At 36.0% G+C, this 22,039-nt stretch overlaps 2 protein-coding genes across 2 annotated transcripts in view; both read right to left on the reverse strand.

Moving 5' to 3' along the window:
- LOC107672108 (WD repeat and SOCS box-containing protein 1-like) overlaps nt 1–7,992 on the reverse strand; it is a 12,765-nt gene extending 4,773 nt beyond the window's left edge. Inside the window, exons 1-5 of the mRNA XM_016465193.1 lie at nt 7,604–7,992; nt 6,109–6,277; nt 3,816–4,087; nt 2,264–2,395; nt 1,396–1,496 (exon numbers count right to left, since the gene is read on the reverse strand). Of these exons, the coding sequence (XP_016320679.1) occupies nt 1,396–1,496; nt 2,264–2,395; nt 3,816–4,087; nt 6,109–6,277; nt 7,604–7,643 (714 nt within the window). The 5' untranslated portion in view covers nt 7,644–7,992. The remainder of the gene's footprint in view (nt 1–1,395; nt 1,497–2,263; nt 2,396–3,815; nt 4,088–6,108; nt 6,278–7,603) is intronic.
- A 4,138-nt stretch (nt 7,993–12,130) lies between these two features.
- LOC107672109 (CUE domain-containing protein 1-like) lies at nt 12,131–21,385 on the reverse strand. The gene is made up of 10 exons (XM_016465194.1): nt 20,732–21,385; nt 19,326–19,453; nt 18,772–18,898; nt 16,719–16,941; nt 16,328–16,396; nt 14,567–14,656; nt 14,362–14,455; nt 13,981–14,039; nt 13,135–13,201; nt 12,131–12,920 (listed from the first exon to the last, which is right to left on the reverse strand). Coding segments are annotated over exons 1-10 (1,155 nt in total). The 5' UTR covers nt 21,029–21,385; the 3' UTR covers nt 12,131–12,919.
- Between the last annotated feature and the right edge of the window lie 654 nt (nt 21,386–22,039).

The following is a 22,039-nucleotide window of genomic DNA, read 5'->3' on the forward strand; positions in this document are numbered from 1 at the left end:
GGGCACTAATGGCTGACTCATGTACACGTACAGCAGACACAATGTCTAGAGCTTCTCTTTTAGGGTAAATGTGTAGATGATGGGAATGCTACCGAATATAGAGATGGAAAAGGAGTTAAGGAAGGGAAGGGGATCTCACTGTCAACTCTGCTGAGAAATAAGGTAAAAGTGAGAACTGCGACAGCGGGAGGTAGACAGACATGGAGCAGATTAGAACCTACGTACAGGAAGCCCTTGTGGGCAGGAGCATGGAAGCCCCTGGGGCGTGGGCACGGGCACATGAGCGTCCAATGGGGGCCGCGATGGCAGCCGTGCCCCGCGTGGTCTGCACCGGCTGCTCTATATGTCAGCGCGGCGCTTCCCTCAAAATCACTCAAACACAGAGCTCTGCCACCACCTGGGACAGGGAAAGCAAGACACTTATGGACACACACAACCGTACAGTTCAACCACTGCTGCCTGTTCATGGGAGGGGAGTTGGCTATGAGTCGGAAAGGCTCGAGAGCTGGTTTCAGGGATGACTTACTGACTGGAATACTTTCTTTGTTGTGCCATAAGGGCTTTCACACACAAGCCAGCATGACAGCTACATACAATACACTACTGTTCAAAAGTTTGAAGTCAGTAAGTTCATTTTAACACAATTTAAAATATACATTTTCTTTTTGAATATATTTTGAAATAATTTAATTTAATCCTGTGATGGCAAAGCTGAAATTCCAGCAGCTATAACTCCAGATTTCAGCATCACATGATCCTTCAGAAATTATTCTAATATGCTATTTTGGTGCTCATGAAACATTTATTATGAATGCTGAAATCAACTGTGCTGATTCTTTAACAAATAGAACAAACAGCATTTGAAACTGAAATATTTTGTAAGAAATGTCTTATCTGTCACTTTTTTTTAATCCAATGTGTCCTTGTTTTTTTTTTTTTTTAAAGAAAAGTATAGGCTACTTTTTGATCTTACTGACCCCAAACGTTCTTGATACCAGTTTTGATATCAGATTTAATACCACTATGTGTGTGGGAAAGATCCTAGGGACATCATGTTTTATTCAAATTATATTTATGAAAAGATATTGTCTATTATTGAAGTCTCTTAAAATGTTATTAATAGTAATATCAAGAACAGCTTTATGGGTGAAGAAGATTCATAAGCTATTTGCATTTCTATATACATGCGCATAATAACCAGGCACTCATTTGTATGAACAATAAAGCAAAAACCAAAACTACAGGCAGGGTTTATAGAAGCAGATTATGGCACTGAGCATTATGATGATATATAAAGATTTATTTAGCACTCATTGATTGGTCATAGCAGAACTACTAACAGTGAGAAACACACCAAACAGGTAATAAAGAGCAAGAAAGAACTGCAAAACGTACCGCTTTGCCTGCACCTACGGAACAAAGGACTGATGAATCCGGTGAGAATGCGCTGCAGTATACCCAGTTTTGATGGCCACGGAGTACTTTCACCATGTTACCTATTAAGACAAAGAATTTAGATTGCTTAATGTATAGTAATACTTTTAGTTTGTTTTCTGTTATAACATTTATAGTTGGTTATTAAATTTCCTAAAATTCAAAGTAGAATTATGTTACAATTTACGATAAACATTATGCAAACAGTTCACAATAAAAAAGACTTTTCCCAATACAATATTTAACCTTTGAAAGCAATGTTGATGCCTTAGAACAACAAAATAAATATACTTTAGGCAGTAGCTAAATTTCACATTCCAATGGTGTCCACTTTGAGACTGGGGACAATTTAGCTGAACTCTGGCCAACTTATATTCATGATTAGTCTAAAAAAAATAAAAAACCTGTTTGCAAATACAGTAAACTCCATTTTATCTTCAAATTCCCAGCATATAAATAAGATTCATGTGATCTTATTAAAACAGCAAGCCTATCCCAGGATCTTGCAAGAAAAGGAGAAAATATCAGCAAACATTCTTTCGGACTTGGCATCCAATTATTTTCCAACTATTTCCCCCCCCGTCAAACGCCCAAATCTCTGAGTGGGTGTGCATGTGCATGCTTGAGCGAGTGTGTGTGTGTTGAACTCCATGGAGATGAAATGAAAATAAATGGGCTGCAAAAAACAAAGCAGGCTCCTGTGAAGGAAACGTCCACTCCAGAGACTTTTCAGCTTGGGGTTACACAATATTTAGCTCTAGCATGTTAATATTAATATGTAAAGCTAACAGTAGTGGTACCAAATACAAAATCAACATTTGGTCCTCACCGTCATCTTTGAGGTCCCATACGCGTAGAGTCTTGTCTCTTGAGGCAGAAACCAGCACTAAACTCCCATCTGGGGCAAACGTTAGGTCTCGCACAATGTCTGTGTGGTCCATCAGGTTCAGCAAAAGTTTTCCTGTACAGAGGAAAACAAAATTGACGACAAAGGTAGAAAAAAAAGCCTTCAGCAAAATCATTCCAGATAAACCACTGTTTATACCACAAAGTCCACGTTAATCGATGCAAACTGCGTCAATGTTGCATCAGTATCAACATCTTGTCACTGTATCTTGGGAGCTGCATTTAACACAGTTTACTTTAGAAACTTTTTTGACTTCTTAGGAATCAAAGAGAGGAAGATTAAGGTTCCAATAAGTTTAATACTTATTAAAGCAGATGTCAAAAAGGGACTTCCCAAGGCGTTTCAGAAAAACAGAGCAGTTATACATCTAAGCCCTTTCTTTATGAAAGGTGCTGAATTGCCTAGAGGCATATGGAAGCACAATCACTGACACCTGCCAGGCTAATCCGCATTAAATCCCTATAATTAGCTGCATCTACAGTGACAAAACAAAAATCTTTAACATACGTTTCTAAAATTTGATTGAGGCTTAGTAACAGGGCCTATTTGTATCCTGTCAAGCATGAAAACATACATTCACTTAGCATGTGCATGGCGCAAATCCTGTCGAGATACTGTACAATACACTGCTATCAGATTTCCAGAATGTTTTCAGAAGGGAGAAAAATAAAGGCAGCTGGAGGAGGAGTCTCACACCCTGAAGAGAGCAAGTCTGCTGGGTTAATTTATTGCATTGCAGTTTTAGTTAGAAGGGAGGTGGAGTCATCCACTGAAGAAAACATCTCTTACCCCTCAGAACAGCCAATGGCAGTGTCTTTACAGGACCTGCCCACCAATTAATATATTTTACAGCTGGGCAAAAATGAATTATATAACTTGGAAGAGTCACTATTTTTTCTGCAGTCAACAACCACCTCTCTGTTTCGCAAAAACAGCGATTCGTTCTCTGATAGCAGATTTACGCATGCTGTTATGACCATTAAAATGTGAAACTTGAACAGAGACACAGAAGCAGAACTTAAGTGGCCAAGAAACCAATGGCAAAGTGGTACAAAGGTTCATAAAGTGGAGAAATGTATTGTGCAAGGGAGAGTGTACTTGTAAGGTTGAGTAAATATGTAATAAAAATAATTTAGCACTGACTGATGACTGCATAAAAATGCTAAAACTCAATAGGTGTATACAGGACATACATTTGTAAAATATGAAGAATGTATGATTAAGTGATAGAAATGGGTCAAAATGACAAAAAGGTAGATCATGTCAACATCTTATATAACCACCACCTCCCCTCTCTCTTACACACACATGCGAGCGCACACGCATCCGTTGAGAAATAGAAAAACAGGAAGCTGGCATGCGGAAGTGTTGAGAGAAGATGGCATGGGTGGACTGTGACTTTTAAAACACATTTACTCTAGTGCGGAATCATCAGAAAAAAAATGATTACTTGATTCAGCGAGAGGACCCTCACCTGTATAGACGTCCCAGATTTTGATGCGGCCATTGTTGAGGCCCGTGGCCAGCAGCAGCTGGTCCTGGCCGAACTTGAACCTGTGCCATTCGATATTAACGCAGCGACTCTGTTTTTCAGGAACAGAAGAGCCAAAGGCCAGGCCCCAAACGATGTCACCGCAGTCGATGGTGTGCTCTCTAGGCTCGCCTGGCAGCAGACTGCCCTCACTGTTCTGCCGGGACAGTCGTCGAGAACCTGCACCGCTTGACCGATCTTCCTTTCTTACAGAACTAGGGCGAGGGAAAGAGAAAAAATTATTGTGTTGTGTTGGTATGAGAATCATGTCTGTGCTTCGTGGAAAACAGATAACAAATTCTCTTAAAGGGGTCATATGATGCGATTTCAAGTTTTCCTTTCTCTTTAGAGTGTTACAAGCGAATTGTACACAAAATAATGATCTTTAAAAAAGCATCATATGACCCCTTTAAAGTTGATAAACTGTCAACAGCAAGAGGACATTTAATTTTTTTTTGAATGTTATCTAGCACGTCTGTTGAAATAAGCTGCACAATTTAACTCTAAGGAATATCTGAACACCGAGTAAACTCCCAGCCTTAGAGATTACTTAAGTGTTGCATCAACTTGGACCCATTTAACATCACTTGGCCAGTTCCTGAAGCTCATCAAATAAGGTTCTGGAATCATTACAAGAGGTTATTGCATGAATACAGAGCAGGCGCTGCAGAACTGAAACAGCCTGCCACGTGTCAGCTGAAGCTTTTAATGGCACAGTGGCTTCTGCTTGAGCATTAAAGGAATAGTAAAGAAAAAGACGTAAGTCTTTTGTAGCCTTCAAAACACAAATGAAGATATTTTTAACTAAAACTTTGATGCTTCAAAAAGTTCATAAAGAGACTGTAAAAGTAATCAATATGAATAGAGCATTTAAATCCAGGGTTAAATTTGAGTTTTAAAGATGAATAAGTCTTATGGTTCTGGAACAACATGAGGTTGATAAAGTGATGACAATTTTTAATTTATTTAAATTTAAATTTAATATTTTTTTAATTAATTTAAAAAGAATAAAGACTCAAATAACCTGTATAAAATTGTGCCTCTGATTTTAGAGCCACTGAAATACTATCACAGCTAATTGTTCTAGTTTTTATTAAAATTTTAGTAATGTTGCTGTGTTTTGTCACTTTTATTAGTTGTTTTTAATGTCTTTATTGTTAATAACTTTTATTTCACTTTTAGTGTGTCATTTTATGGTATCAACAAACTTTTTTAATGTTTTTAGTTAACTATAACTACTCTGGTTAAGGAACTGCAAAAGTATTTTTCCCAATTATTTTAGTTCAATTGTGAACCTAAACTTAAAATTTAACTACCAAATGATGTCCTTTGGTGTGTACAACTACTAATAAAGTTACTACACTTCAATGTAGAATGACTAAAAATAGTTTTACAATACCATGGTTCTCTTTTATGGACATGTAGAAACTGTTTGTTTACTTCGAACTATCATAAATTCTGTTAAAGTTCTACTTTAAATTTTCAAGTTGTCTGCATGGTTTATGTTGCAATGATATTTCTAGTATTTTTATGAAGAACACTAGCATAAGCATGTCAATAAATCCTGCACTGAAAGCACAAGATAATTACTTAACATTTTATATAATGACTACCAAAGTAGTTGTTGGGTGGATCATTTTGTACCCAACTTTTGAGACCTACTGCATTTAACACTGGCAAAGAGCCCAAAAAGTTGCTCAGTTGGAGGCATGCAGCCAAAGGGCAATGATGTGAACCTCATAATGAGGACTCTGCATTCAGTACTGTACAATAGCTGCTTGGCAGGGCTGTGCGCTCAACGGCGGTCTCTCTATCCCAGGGGTGCCCAAACTCGGTCCTGGAGGGCCGGTGTCCTGCAGAGTTTAGCTCCAACTTGCCTCAACACACCTGCTGGGAAGTTTCTAGTATGCCTAGTAAGAGCTTGATTAGCTGGTTCAGGTGTGTCTAATTGGGGTTGGATCTAAACTCTGCAGGACATCAGCCCTCCAGGACCGAGTTTGGGCACCCCTGCTCTATCCACAGGGTAAGGTGAGATGATGACTGCTGATCTATGCCATGCCGCTAAACAAGCCCAAACACTGGGCACCACTGTGGCGTAGCCACCATGTGAAAGCCCAGAGGGCCAAACCAGACAACCAGCACACACGCAGACTGCCTTTGTCAGTCCATCAACACACAAGCTGTATTGTAACAATTCATCACAGTGAGAAACAAAGAGATAAGTGTGTATACTCACAAGCTGGCTAAGCATTTTTTCCATGGTACAAGTCTCACAATTCGATGCCCTTGAGACCAAGCGAAGTAGGAACCATCAGGTGCAAAAGCTACAGTCCAAGTCTCCCGTCCAGACTTCTGGTCAAAGGGAGCAACAGGAGGTATGAGTTCCCCGATGAACTTAGCTTTACCTGTTACAACAGAAAGCACATGTTTAAGCCTTTAAAGCATTTTATAAAACCAAACTTGTTGGCAAACTACTTTTTGTTACTGTTTTACAACAAACATGCATTTTTGCCTTCATAGCTGTCATTGAGTTACATTTTAACTATATTTCCATCTACTTTTGCAAATCAAAAAATAAATTTAAATTGATAGTTCACCCAAAAATTACAATTTGGTTATCATTTACTCACCATCACGGCGTTTCAAACTTGTATGACTTACTTTCCTTGCAGAACACAAAAGATGATATTTTGAAGAATGTTGGTTACCAAACAGTTTTGGTTACCATTGATTTCTATTGCATGGACAAAAAAACCTGAGACACTTCCCAAAATGTCTTTATGTTCCACAGAAGAAACAAAGCCAATTTAAATTACATTTAATTTTGGGGTGAACAATCCTTTAAAATTATTAACGTTTTTTTTTTTTTTTTTAATGTGACTTTTTATGCAAATAATTTTGAAAATGTTGTGGAGCATCTAATTTTGTGTTAATAGCACTTTTGTTTAGTAAACAGCAGGCAATCCAAGAGTTTTAAAATGGACTAGAAGCTATTAATTAGATAGGTACTTAATACAATAGTTAATATGTGACAGTTGGAATGTATATAATATTACACACTAGTAAATAGTTGTCTGTAAAATGTCTGTAGAATTCATTGACAAAAACGAGCCATTCTGAACAGAAACAATACTTGTCACTAACCGGTTAATGACTAGTAGCAGCTAGCACCTCACCAGTGACTAACTAAATAGTTACTAATCACTATATGAATACGTCGTCCTGGATATTAAAATTTCAAAACAAAACAAAACTTTTTTTCCTTCAACAAATGTAAAGTGTATATAATTAACACAAGGCATAACTGTGTAACGTGTAGCTGAGATGGTGAATCACTGGTGTGGTGCGAGTAATTCACGGGGGTCTGGAGAAACTGCTGCTGACGGTGGGGGAGGGTGGATGGGGCGCAATAATTATAGCACTGGCAATAACTATGAAATATTAAAATAACTGTCAATATTTAAACGTCATATTTTAACTGACATAACGTTACACGGCGTACGCATTTGTTTGAGTTCAATCTGCGTCTAAGCGATAATTGTCCTAATATGGCTGAAACAAACACGACACAGACACTGAAATTATGAGTACGTTAACTTAAGCCACATAAAGTTAAATCCATAGCTGCACAAATGTAAACACTAATTATATAGGTTAATACACACGTTTAAAACGGAACTAAACAGTAAGACCCCCCATGCAAAACAGTGACGAGAAATGGAGAAACTCACCTATTTCATTTTCGTTGACAAAATCTGGGAAGCTTGCCATCTAAATCGAAGCGAGTCTCTTAAATCTGAATGTTCTTGGTTAACGAAATGCAGGCGTTCAAATGAATGCGCTAAACAAACGGAAAAGGCTGTATGCGCGTGTATCCTGTGAGTCTAATGCCTGGGAATGCGGAGCGTCGACGCAACGCTGACTATATTTACATATACGACTGTTTGAAAAACAGACAAAAGTACAGTCTTTAAAGTTCAAATTTAGTTTAATAAAACTGAAATTTAAACAAAGAAAATGAGGCAGTAATAGTCTAGTTCCTCTAATCGCGTTGCGTACGATTTGAATACAGCGTATTGTAATGGCTGCGTGCCTCCTAACGATTCGAACACACACTGATCATGGGCGGGATACTCTAGCGACGTCATAACAGTTGCCGGGGCGATGGAGGAGCACCGATTTCTGATTCGCGGAAATCCGTTTATGCGTGGCCTCTGATTGGCTGTTCGCTCGAGAATATGAATGTAATAGATTCGTGGAACACGTGCTGATAAGGAAAAGCAACACAATATCGAATTCAGTGATGAAATTGCTTGAAAGGTGTCAGGAATTTAATGTAAAATGTATTTCGTTTTATTTTTGGTCTCTTGTGTCTATTAATGATTCATGTCGTGATATGTTCCATTGCAGTTTTAGAGAACAAAGAAAGTTTAGTTGCAATGTTTAAATATCAAAGATTTGTAGTTCAGAAACTCCTGTTGAAAATGATCTGTAAAGTTACGATGAAAATGTAGATGTATTCAAGTTTATTTTAATAACTGTATTCTTATTCAGAACTAGACCTATAAAATCCGAATATTAATCACTGATTAATGTAGGCTACCAATTGTTTAACTTGGTAGGCATTTAATTATTTGAAGAATACATAAACAAAATATATCTGTTATTTTTTATTGACAGGGTTGCACATAAATAGGGCTGTTTTTATTATAATACATCCATACATGTATATTATTTTATTATATCGTAAAAATGCTAAATTGTTCATTCATACTGACATGACCATGCTGGCCATGAAAAGAGGTAAACCTGGAGAAAGTGAGAATACTTTTCTATAACTGTGATGAACCTTTCAAACAAAATGGGTAACAAAAAAATATTCAAACAGCTCAAGCTGTTCTACTGCATTGAGCAACCAAGCAAGAAGGCCATCTGTCAGAAAAGCTACCAAGAGACAAGTGAGTTTTACAAAGTACTTGGCCAGATATTAGTCTCTTTGGCATTTCACAGCTTAGACCTCTTTAGAAGAGTGGGCTGAAACTAGCTACACCTAAGCAGAGCCAAGTCCAGCCCCATTCCTGTGGTTTGCTAGAGGACATTTGACAACCTGAAACATTTTGAAATAAAAAGTGGTCTGATAAGACTAAACTGTAGGTATATGGCCTCAAAGAAAAGACACAAACTTACATTTGTGCAATCCATAAAGTCAAAATAGTTACATGTTTTTTTTCATAATCAGAACTTGAAAATATGTATTTTCAAGTAAAATATGGCAGAATAGATGGAGCCAAAAGCAGGTGGTTCCTGTAAAACCTGCTGCAAAAAGCAGAAAAAAAGTCCCCAAAGCACACAGCAAAACTGTAGGAATCGTTCAGAAGAATTATTGGTATTCTTGGGGAAGCATAATCTGAGTGTCATGGTGAAGTGATGTGCGAAATATTTACTTGGAGGGGGTGACATAAATGTTAGACAATTTGTGTGCTGAATTTATTGCTGTGGGAGGAGGGTAAGATTGATTTTGATTAGTTAGTTTTTGATTTTGCAATACGACTCTCAAAGCCATGTTGTGAATATAGTTAAAAGTTGGCATGACACACAATAGAAAGAGAGAGACTGTATTCACAAGCAGCACAGCCTTGAGTGGCTTATTGCTTTTATACAAATCTTCTGCTAGTAGATGCTATGGTTTCATTTCTATCAATGATATGACATACATGTGCCAGAACATTCTGTTAGCACAGTTCTGATAAAACATGATGAATGTCTCTGTCTGTTCACCTTGTTTATCTTTAAATGTGGTTTCAGCTATTTGTTTTTTTCCCCCCTAAAAAGTTAGAATGCAAAACGATGATTGAAAAAGTGTTTTGAAATAATGTTTCTGGGTCAAGAGAAATGCATGTTTATTTATTGCCAGATCATTACGTGTTAAGGGGAAAAATTTTTTAGGGTTAACTTAGTGTCATACAGATAAGTGTGTTAGATACAAGAAGGTTTTGTTATCTTTGTATTTTTGCCACGGTGGCTCACTTGATGCTTGAAAGTGAAATCGTTTTATTTTGTCTTCGGCTGATAAGCGCCGTGACCGTGGAGTTGTAGCTTTGTGACCGGTTTCCTAGTAATTCCAGGAATACCAGTTCACAGATAGTTGGTGAAGGGAAGGTCATTCAACTGTAATAAAAAAGGTAAATCATTTAATATACAAATGTATGTAAACCCCCCCAAAAATGCATCAATAAGGAAAAACACATCCATTATAAAGACTTATGCCATCTAGTGGTTACATTTATATATAACAGTGGTTTTCAAACTCTTTATAGCCAATAAACCACAAATATGATCCCCTTAAGATGATTAAAAATTATAATATGATTGTTTAATATATTTTAAAATGCAGTTTATTCCTGTGATGGCAAGGCTAAATTTTCAGCAGCAATGATCCTTAAGAAAATATTCTAATATGTAGATCTGGTCCTCGGTTATTATAATTATTGGTACATATAAGCTATCTATAACTAACTTCTGTTGACTTTATTGGGGGTAAAAAAACAACATGGTCAGACAGAGTACAACAATTTTATTATTTATTCCAATAACTAATAAACACCTGGATTGTAAGAAAAGTCCAGAACTTGAAATAGTCTTAAATGAATGATGTGATGTGGAACAATCACATAGATTTTGGACAAGTAGACAAAGAGTCAACTTAATTTGTTTGAGAATCATATTTTTCAGAAGAAACTACGGGGACAGAAATAATGGCTAAAACAAATATTTCATATAGAAAATTGCCAATTTGCATGTACAGTTGCTTTCTTCTAATACAGTATAAATAGTACATTCCACTAATTGTTAAGAGCCACTCAAAGTCATGTGGCTCACACACAACACTGCCAGTGATTTCGGCTCTATCTGTCCCATACAAAAACCGAAGACAGAAAAATGGATCTTGAAGAGATTTCAGGTAAACACAAGGACACCAAGAAAAGGAACTTGGCTACATATTGAAGCAGATCAGCCACACGGTCCTTGAATTCTTCATATCAACCTCACGCCGGGTAAACAGACGGTGCTACCTTGCCTATTAAAGAAGCTTCTGCACTAACAAGTTTTCAGTTTGAGTTGTGCTTTTAGCAGAAAGTGAAATGAGAGCAAGTTCCCTGAGAGGATAACATATGTTAACAAGCAGGATGGAAGGGAAAACCTCACACAGTCGTGCCTGTGAATCACAGATGACAACGCTGTATGCGTTATTTCTCTCAACAAGGTTTGCCTCTTACAAAACCTTTGTTCTTTCAATTCACATCATTTTCAAATCAGATTACAGACTTGTTTTTTTGTGCCATCCATGAAGATTTGGAAAAAAGTAATCATGCAAATATGCATGGCATGAGCACATATTTCATAACAGCGATTACAATTTAAAGAACATGATTATGTGGTATGCATGTCATTCATGATGCCTAAGAATACCTATATAATTTGTAATAATGGCAAAAATCAATCACATATTGATGTGACATGAACATGACTTCATATACATAAAGCCCCTTAAATAAAACAAGCAAGCTCTTACAGCCACATTGGTACATTTCAGGAGCACAAAGTGTATCAGTAACATGGTGGAATCCTGCATATAATACTGAGATGAGATGGTTTCAAACGGACAGATTTATCTGTTGGACAATCTGATGTACATAAAACACAAACAAACATCAATGTCACACAGTGTTCTCCAACTGGCCACTTTACACTGAATCAATACTGGGATGCACAACACTAAAAGGAACATAATGGCACATTCTTATTGGTGGATCACAATTAGACCTCTAACCAGTCACGTGACCTACTGGAAGCACAGCGTTAGGGTAAATCATTTAGTGTGATTTGCAAAAAAACAAAAAAAGCAAAGCACACAGCAGCGTTTTGGTTGGTTCAAGGACAGCATCATTCAAATTGTTCTATGCTTGTTCTGAAAAAACAAACACGTTTAGATGACAACTATACAGGCTCAATCAATCAATCAAATAACTTTTACCAAGAAACAGTTGAAAAAAAGTATTTAAATATTTTATAAAAACAGATACGGCAGTGCAAACATGAGGAGAAGGCAAACTCTTCGGTGGATCAGTAGTTTGCCTTTCTTTTTTGTGTAAAAAAAAAAAAAAAAAGACTGAAATCGAAATGTGGAAATCGAAGATGTATTACATAGAAGGTGTGCATTGCCTTAGTCTTAAAGACGGGCATCTCATCTGAAAAAAAAAGACTGAAATCGAAATTTGGAAATCGAAGATGTATTACATAGAAGGTGTGCATTGCCTTAGTCTTAAAGACGGGCATCTCATCTGAATGAACTAGTGGTTTTAATTTAACTATGAAAAAGTTGTATGGAAACGGACTATTCAGCACCCTAAAATCACAACAGACTAAATGGCCCGAATAATGGTGTTATTTTTCCTTAATAGCAATGATAAAGAAAGGTTTATGAGTAAGTAATGGACGTGACGATCTGGGTACATTCTTTGAGGAAATGCCGTTGATGATTAATGTGCAGATTAGACTCCGAAAGTCTATTAAAAATAAAAGTGTTATATATACCAATATGCTGAAATGACTGACCATTAACTGTGGACAGTAATAAACAAATCAAATATTTGTGAGGAAATTAAATTCCTCAGGTAAATTATATATATATATATATTTAAAAAAAAACAAAGGGAATTTCGTTTCAGATGGTTTAGGATAAAAAAAGAAAAATACATAGTTGGAAATCAGTACTATAGCTGTTGAGTTTTACATATGAAACCAAATATTAACAAACAAGTTACAATACAATAATTCTAATAGTAATCAAATGTAGGTAACAATGATCTTAGGCTCACAAAAGGCTGCTACAAAATGATCACGCAGTCCTGCCTCTGCTGGTCCTCTGGTGTCTGCGATTGCCTGGCACTGAGCTAAGCACTGGAGCCACTGAGATAAGGAGCTATCACCCATGGGTCATTCTGAGGTCACCATGGAAACCCTAATTTCCCAAGAGCACAGAGGGATCTGGAATTAAATTAGCAAGAGGTTTGTTACTAGATATCATGTCAGTTATAGGACTATGGACCCTTTTTACAGACTGATGACACCACTATATTTTCATTTTTATATAACTTATATATTTTATATAAAAGTTATTTTAAAAGCCCCTCTAATGGGTTTAGAAAATACAAAAGGATACAACAGGAAAGTGGTTTATCTCACTGCATGAGACACTCACCATGATAGTGGTTCCTTATGTGGCTCCTCTTCCTGTGCAGCCAATCGTCTAAGCTGACTTTCTTCATCTAGAAAGACACACCGACATCCAAAATTAAACAGGTATTTACTCCAAAGTAGAGCTGCACAATTAACTGAATTCATAATATGGCCTTATTCAATTATTAAAGGCTGCTAAATAAATACTATAATAAAAAATAAAACAAATAAAAATGAAATAAATAAAAAATAAATTTATAAATAAATATATACCTGGGGTCAGTGTTTTTGAAAAAAGTTTGAGGAATATAATAGAAAAGAACAGTGTTTATCTGAAATAGATTTTTTTGCAACAAGTGCCACTTTTGATCCATTTAAAACATACTTGATTAATAAAAGTTATATTACTGAGTCTGACCCTTTGAAAGGATGTTTGTGTGTTTGTATATATTTACATTTGCATTTAAACATTTAGCAGATGCTTTTATCCAAATCAACTTACAAATGAGGACAATAGAAGCAATTAAAAAAAAAAAAAGCGATAATATGTAAGTGCTGTGACAAGTTAGTCTAAAGCAGTACACTTAGCAATGTTTATGTATTGATTTTTTAATAATAAATAATACGAAAGCAACTACACAGAATAGAAAAAGAATAAAGAACACTAATGTTAGAGGGTCAATTTATATATATTAAAATATTAATACTAGAATAAAATAAAATATTAATTGATTACGTTAGTAGAGTTTATCGCTGAAAATATGAATATTTCAGCATTCTCAGCAATGAACTCTACCCAAGCAAATATACGTTCAATTACCCAGAGATGTAAAGAAAAAATGGCTTGGAAAATTGGAAAAAGTCTTACCACATGGGTTTCCTTCCACATCGTCTAGGAGGTTGGCAGTGGAGTTGGCTGTGCCCAATCTGAGAAAGTGCAGTCAAAGTAAACAATCGACACTAAATTTACTCAACTGAACTAAATCAAAGTTACTGTGCCAAGCATCATAAATAACATTTGCTAGGGAATTCACAGCCTTCTGAACACAAAACAGGGGAGCCACTGAGTTTAACAGTAAAAACACAGCATCGCAACTAAACCTACATCTCTAAATATTTCACATTCCTGTAGCTTCCTCATCTGTGTCTTAACTTTTATTTCATACTTGCCCTAAAAATATTCAGATTACTTGTTACTTATACTGTACTGAATTAGGCTAATGTTTATCTGACGCGTTTTGAAAGATACGAATGATGCCGTAGCAGCGTTCTTCTTTTAGACTTCCTCCGCTTCGTCTTCTCTGAGAACCCTCTGGCAATTTCAAACAGCTTCTTCCTGGTTGCTGCAGATGAGAACGCAACAGAAATGTTAATGTCCTGTAAAATCCGTAAGTAAACTCCCGAATATGCAATTATCTTCCAGTGAACTGGGCTGTTTTAGGCAAGACCCTTACATTTCCCCATGTGCTTTAGCTTGTCTCTAAACAGAGCGTCATCGGAGACTGCTGTGCATGCCTCTACAGATCCGGAAGCATAGTGGTCACCTGTGTTTCGGGGAAAAAAGTAAAGCATCTTGATGTCTACAGTACGAAAAGTTGCAAAATGGCTTACATGTTAATTTTATATTTTAAACAGGTTTATCAAAACTTTCTAACATTAGAAAGCCTACTGTATCACCAGTGTTGGGAAGTTACTTTGGAAATGTAATAGGTTACAGATTACAAGTTACCCTATTTAAAATGTAATAGTAGTGTAACTTTTTCAATTACTTTATTAAAGTAATGTAACTGATTACATTTGATTACTTTTTGATTACTTTTCTAAATTTCTAATAAGCATCTTGATGTCTACAGTACGAAAAGTTGCAAAATGGCTTACATGTTAATTTTATATTTTAAACAGGTTTATCAAAACTTTCTACCATTAGAAAGCCTACTGTATCACCAGTGTTGGGAAGTTACTCTGGAAATGTAATAGGTTACAGATTACAAGTTACCCTATTTAAAATGTAATAGTAGTGTAACTTTATATTCACAGACACTAGTCCATATCGCGCTTTGATTCAAGTGTACTGACCTACTTTTGATTTATTCATCCAAAATGTGGCATATTCCGTCCGCGTTAGGCTATAGGACTTCCGTTTTTATGACTGGATTCTACGAACCAGTCTGTGTTTTCCGCATCGCGGAAATTATAGGGCCGTATGTCTCAGAGTAATCGGTGCAATTTGGGAAAGAAATCAATTAAATCTGTATGTGGATGTGTGTAAATATTCAAATGTAATCCCCTTTGTAATCGTTAACATTTTCACAAGTAACTGTAATTTAATTACACATTTTTTCTTAGTAACTGTAACTGATTACAGTTACATTTATTTTGTAATTAAATTACGTAACGCCGTTACATGTAACTAGTTACTCCCCAACACTGTGTATCACAGGCCTCTGAATTATCAACATGATCAAAACTGATGAAAAACCTGTTGCACACAATGTACTATATGCCTGATTGATATTACACTTTTTTGGCAAGTAAAAGGTAAAAGGCCCGGAAGTTTCCCTTCAGGTCCTGGTACGCATGTCTTTTTGCTGTGAAGTAAATGTATGAATAACTTTTATATTGTTAGCATTATAAAATGACACTTACTTAGGTTTGATTATCCATTGATCCTTTTTAAAAATCATGTTAAAATGTGATACAACAGGGTTTTGTCAAACACCACTGTATTGCATTGCATTGCATTGCATTACAAAACTACTTCTGATCATAATACTAAGCATTTAAATTTCATCTTACTATATTATTAGAAAATATATAGTGATGACTGATATTTATTTGCATTTTATGTAAGTTGTCTGCTATAATGTTATTAAGATCTCATTGATTTATATTACAAGCTATCAGAATTTTCAGGACTTTCTGGCTATACAAATATCAGCATTTGCACCAAGTTTTATATTTTTGCTCAGAAAACTGATGTTTTATTCCCCTTCAGTATGAGCTCTATATTATCCTATCTCATACTATATAAGCCATAAAAGCCTGATGTAACAAATATTATACTTAACAAAAAACATTATATGTCAGGCTTTACAGGGTTAAATAGTGAGGATTGGCAGTTTTGAAAAGAGAAAATTATGCATATGCACACAGACAGAGAGTGACGTACATACACACAAACATGCACTGACACCGTTCAGGTGAATGATATCTACCTGTGGAGTTCTCCATGCTAGCTGATGAATGACTGGATTTGGATTTCTTTGACTCGTATTTCAATCGATCTACAACACAGAAGGCAGGTGTTATGGAAGGAAAACTAGGTCTCAACATTCAACGAGGATATGAGATCGTCCAACGAGAAGCATTCAAGTGTAAAAGCACAAAATGTGTATGACAAATCATAACAAAATCTCACTGTGAGAAACAGACACTGTTAATGGCCTTGGAGAGAAACCGCAACAGTCAGCGTCAATGTTCACAGTAAATTAGCATAAGAATTGACTCTTCAGGATTTGTGTAGGTGGAACTGTGAAAGGAGGGGAAGTGGAGTATGCCAGAAACTGCTCATTGTCCCGTTTAACGTGTGGGCGAGTGTCTTCCTACCTCTTTCCAGTGCAATGAGGAACTCTCGGTTCCTTTGCAGCTCCTTCATGAACTCCTCATTCTGCAGGAAGAGTGCAATACGCTCATCCTCTAAATATTGCTTCAGTTTGCGTTCCTGCTCTGAAGTGCCGCCTGTTCCTGTGGCGGCCGCCACAGTGGGGACCTTCTGGGGTACTGAGGAGGAGGAAGAGGAAGAGGGCTTGGAGATGCTACTCAGAGAGCCCTGCAGAATATTGAAAGGTAGAGGGATATATAATAAAAATTTGACTTATTCTCATGAAAAACCCAAAAGCTAGTTTTTAAAGTAAACTTTAAAAACCAGACACAGTTCCCCATAGTCAGCATCTCAAATATGAACAGTAAATCATTAAAGAAAACTGTCTGCTTCAAAGAGGTTAATTTAGTTTTTTTTTTTTTTATCCAGTTCTCCAACTAACATTCATCCAATCATACACAAAATATTTTAATATATACATTTAAATTATTTTATATAAATATCTGAATGAATATTTAAAGAATATTTCAACTCCAAATCCAAATAAAAATGATTTTGCATATAGTAGATGAAGCCTATTTTTGAACTCTTCAGATTTTTTTTTGTTTCAATTATCATCATAAATTAAGTGTTTCCCAACAAAATCGCCATTACTATATTTCTGATTCTCGGTTTTATTACTACCATAAAAGTCATTTTATATCATTTTGTTTAATGAATATTATAAAATACTATATACTATGGAATACTATCTATAGCAAGGTTTCTCAAATCTTGCCCTGGAGGTACAATGCGCTGCAGAGTTTAGCTCTAACCCTGATCAAACTCAGCTACCTGTGATTTTCTAATGATCCTGAAGACATTGATTAGCATGCTCAGGTGTGTTTGATTAGGGTTAGAGCTAAACTCTGCAGGAAAGTGGATCTCGTGGGCCAGATTTGAGGACCCCTGATCTATAGTATACTATACTAATTTCATATTTTTTCCCCATTATGGTAATGTAGAAGAGAACTGTTCACATTATGTTAATGGATGGAAATATGCTTAAAACAGGCTTTGTTTTTATTATTTTTCTATTTCCATTTAAATTTTAGATGAAATATGATCTATACATGTTGAGAGAAGATTCGTTCTACTAAAAAAAACTCACTGTTGAAGTGAGAACCTTAATAACATGATAAATGTCATGTTGCCTTAAAATACCGATACAATGCCTTATGTATGAATGATCATCATATGCAGGATAGTTGTGTATGTACAATAGAACAAGGACGCCATTATAGTTCATTTAGCCATTCAGAAAGCATGATCTGGCTTTCTGAAAGCTTAAAAAAAGCTTAGCTTAAGAGCTTAAAGACAACTGTACACTGGCCTGCCAGCTGCACTTCTGTATTGCATTAGCATGTTTTAATTATCAAACTCCTGGAACTCACTGAACTATTAATGGATCTTTAATATTACTGATAAAGAAAAAAAGAGCTGGAGCAAAATCAAGGCCAAAATTCAAGCATGAACTAGTTTTTGACATCAAGTCCAGATGCCACGTGGTCTCAGAGTTTGAGATAGGTAACTGAGAATACAGACCCTTTTTAACCCTTAAGTGTAAAGGTGGTAAAGGGCAATGTGACACTCTAGATAAGTCTATGAGATACACCACTTAAAAAGGTTGGGATCAGTGAGATTTTTTAAAAACATTTTTGAAAGAAGTCTCTTATGCTCACCAAGGCTTAATTTTTTCGATCAAAATACAGTAAAAACAGTAATAATGTTGAAAAAAGTTGCTGCTAAATTGTTTTTTTTTGTTTTTTTAGAAACCGTGACTTTTTTTTCAGGATTGACAGTTCAAAATAACAGAACATATTTGAAATAGAAATATTCTGTAACACTATAAATGTGGTCACTTTTGATCAATTTAATACATCCTTGCTGAATAAAAGTCTTAATTTCTAAAAAAATTCTCAAAAGAATTACTTAATATCTAAAACAAATAAATAAATACAAGAAAAAGTGTAATCTTACTTATTTTAACTATTATTGCATCACATGATAAATGCTCACCTGTATACTGTCCAACTGTTGGGGCAGGATTCGCAGGAAGTCGTCAGGCAGATTGCCAAGTAATGGTGGGTTCCAGTTTTTGTAACCTTGCACTTGTCTGTGTCCAGGTGGAGGTTGGGCCTCAAATCTGAAAGATAACAGAGGCCAGTGTCACTGACACTTGTTTCAATGACAACACTCACATCAGAATTATAATTTAATTACAGATCAGATTTCAGACGACACATAAATTCAATTACAGATGTGTATAACCTTTTTAATGTTTGTGAATTCATGGGTATTACGAACCGTGGATAAATGGAATCACATGCATATGGTTTATTAAACCACACACACAAGGATCAACAAGAACTGCAGTTTGGTTAATGAACACCAGGGGGTGTTCATTTAGAGAACTGTAACTAAAATGAACAAGGGGCCTGAGACCATGATGACCCCATTACATGCTTCCAAGACTGATGTTTCAGTAATTAGTTTAAAACAGCTCTCAGACTCCTTTTTTGTGGAAATTGGAAAGAATGATAAGTAGAGAACATCAAAGCGCTATTTATAACCTGGGTGGAGGAACAGGAGGAGCATCTGGGTATTTCCTATCATATATGTGCATGTCATATGTTGGTGGTGAGTAGACAGGGGGCGGCTCTTCATCTGAGCTGTCTGGCTCGAGGGTCTGCTCAAGAATCTGATAAAAGAGAACAAATGCAATAAGCAGCAACTTGAAACTTTTATCGCGAAAATAAATACCAAATTACACTGCACAGATCCATTCATTTATTTAGTAGTGGCCAGCTACTAAAACCATTAATGGCAGAAGGATGTCAAAAATATTGGTTTCGTGGTAAGTTGATAATTACAAAAAACTAGACTAATCTTTGCTTGAAAGCTACGAGACATTGTTTTAATTTAATTTGTTCATAATTCAGATATATGCTATAAGCATTAGCTAGTGAAATTCTGGTATCATGACAAATCTAAATTATAATTATGGATCTTCTGTATCCATAATTGTATGGATTTTTTTCCTTTATTTTTGTATCTCAGATCAATGATTGCTGTGATTTTCATATAAATGGCATAAACAGCACAGCCAACACATCCAAGCTGATATTAAAATAAAACTTATAAATGAAATCAACAAAAAGAAAAAAAAAGTCTTTACTTGAAAGCCATTCTTGTAATTTGATTGTTTAGTTGTAAATTAAATAATTGTAAATTTTTTATTAATTGTTTTGATTTTCATACAAACTGCATATGCAGTAAAGCATGTGTACATATTGTTTTAAGATATTCAAATGTATATAAAATGAAAAATATAACAATGACAATGTAATGTCTTTAATTAAAAACCATTGTTTTAATTAACTGGTTAATATTTGAATTAAATTAAATATTCAGTTAAACAGAAAATTCAATTAAAAATGAAATAACTTTCATTAAATGTAGGCTATATATTAGACTGGTATCAGTTATCAGTTATTTTTATTGTACCTTAGGTCAATATTTACAGTGATTTTCATACCAACAGCATATGCAGTAGAGTACATACTGTTTCAACACATCCCCATCTAAACATAAGATTATAAATAATGCAAGAGAAAAAAATACACCAGTGGGGAATGTCCTTAAAAGCAGAGCATCACGGCAGAACATATAAACAAAATGCACTGCAGTTTATGCTTCACTTAGGATCGCATCGAAGTCTAATGGCAGAAAACTTTTCATTATCACACCCCAAGAGAGTGCAATAAAACTTAGCCTCAATTTCAGTCTGTTTCTGATGCAAAAACTATTGTATGACTTCAGGAGACTTATAAAATAAACCGTAATATAGAGCTTAAGCCGTATGGACCACTTTTTTAATATATATATATATATTAAAATGTCACTTTTTGTCTTCCACTGAAAAAATTTGATAATATAGGCAATATGGGTTACAATAGATGCTTTAAAAGACACTGACCTCTGGTGGGATGCTGTCATCCGAATCTGAACTGTCATCTGAGCCTTGTCCGTCAATGCTCATCTGCAGGAGTTGGTCGATGGTGGCATCCACAGCCCCATTATTGGAGCGCAGTACGCACTCGATCACCTCATAGTCCATGCTAGGGAACATGGTTTTAAAGTCCTCCATGGCCTGGTTGAACTCCAGCCGTCGAACTTGCCGATTGGCCCTGGAGTTGTTGAGTTCACCTGTAGACGAGCCCCCGCCACCCCGAGACCCTCCATTACTGCTGCTGCGTCGGAAAAGGCTGGTCATCCTACAGGGAGACCGGTTTTCTTACCCGACCAACGGCACCACACGGAAAATGCTAGCGCCTACTTCCGCCTGAAGTCTCCCACAAAATGTATCTGTCCGTCTCACGTGTTTCTTTGGTTTCTGGAACTATTCAAGTTCACTTTTTCATCATTCCGAATACAATCTAGTAGTCCACTGGAGCCAGAGAAATCCTTTCTTTCTCTTCTTCTGCTTGTTAAGCTGCATCCAACACGACAGTACGGAGTCGCCAACACGAGGGAAGTAGACGGTCTGGTCTTGAGCGCTCTAGCTTTGTGTCCGACTGTGCGATCTCCCCATTAGCTCTGCTCAAACTGAAAACAAATACACAGACAAGCTGTTAAAAGGACAGGGTTTGAAACTGTACAGTTCATTATAAAAATCTTTGACTGCCAAACAGCAACTGTTTAATAGTCTGAACTCGTGCTTCTTACTGGCTCATTCTGAAGACTAACCAGCCTGTATTTAGTCCACACACGTTGCTACAAAGTCATTTTTCCCTAAGAGACGGATATAATGACATCCGCAGATATAATGACATAGGCAGAAATAAAGCAGACGAAAGAGGAGGAAGCAAAAAAACAAACAAAAAACAAAGCTAGTGAGTGGAGTCGAATTCTAGGTTGGGAAATAAATACATGGGTGAGAAATCCAGGAGCTGGATGACAGAAAAAGTATCCAAATACTACATATATAAAAGCATCATCACACTAAATTCAACATTAAGGAGAATTTTTGTGGTGGGCTATTAGGTAAGATTTGTACTTGCCCAACCACAAAATTATTTTATTTTATAAAACTGCAAATGCTTTATTTTATATAAATGCAAAGCTGAATTTTCACCAGCCATTACTCCACTTTTTATTGTCACACATGACATGATACTTCAAAATCATTCTAATATGCTGATATGGTGCTGAAGAAACATTATTCTAATTATTATCAATGTTGAAAACAGTTGTGCTGCCTAACATTTGTGGAAACAGTGAGACC

The sequence above is a fragment of the Sinocyclocheilus anshuiensis genome, unplaced genomic scaffold (genome assembly GCF_001515605.1).
Source record: "Sinocyclocheilus anshuiensis isolate Anshui unplaced genomic scaffold, SAMN03320099.WGS_v1.1 scaffold336, whole genome shotgun sequence".
Taxonomy (NCBI): Eukaryota; Metazoa; Chordata; class Actinopteri; order Cypriniformes; family Cyprinidae; genus Sinocyclocheilus; species Sinocyclocheilus anshuiensis.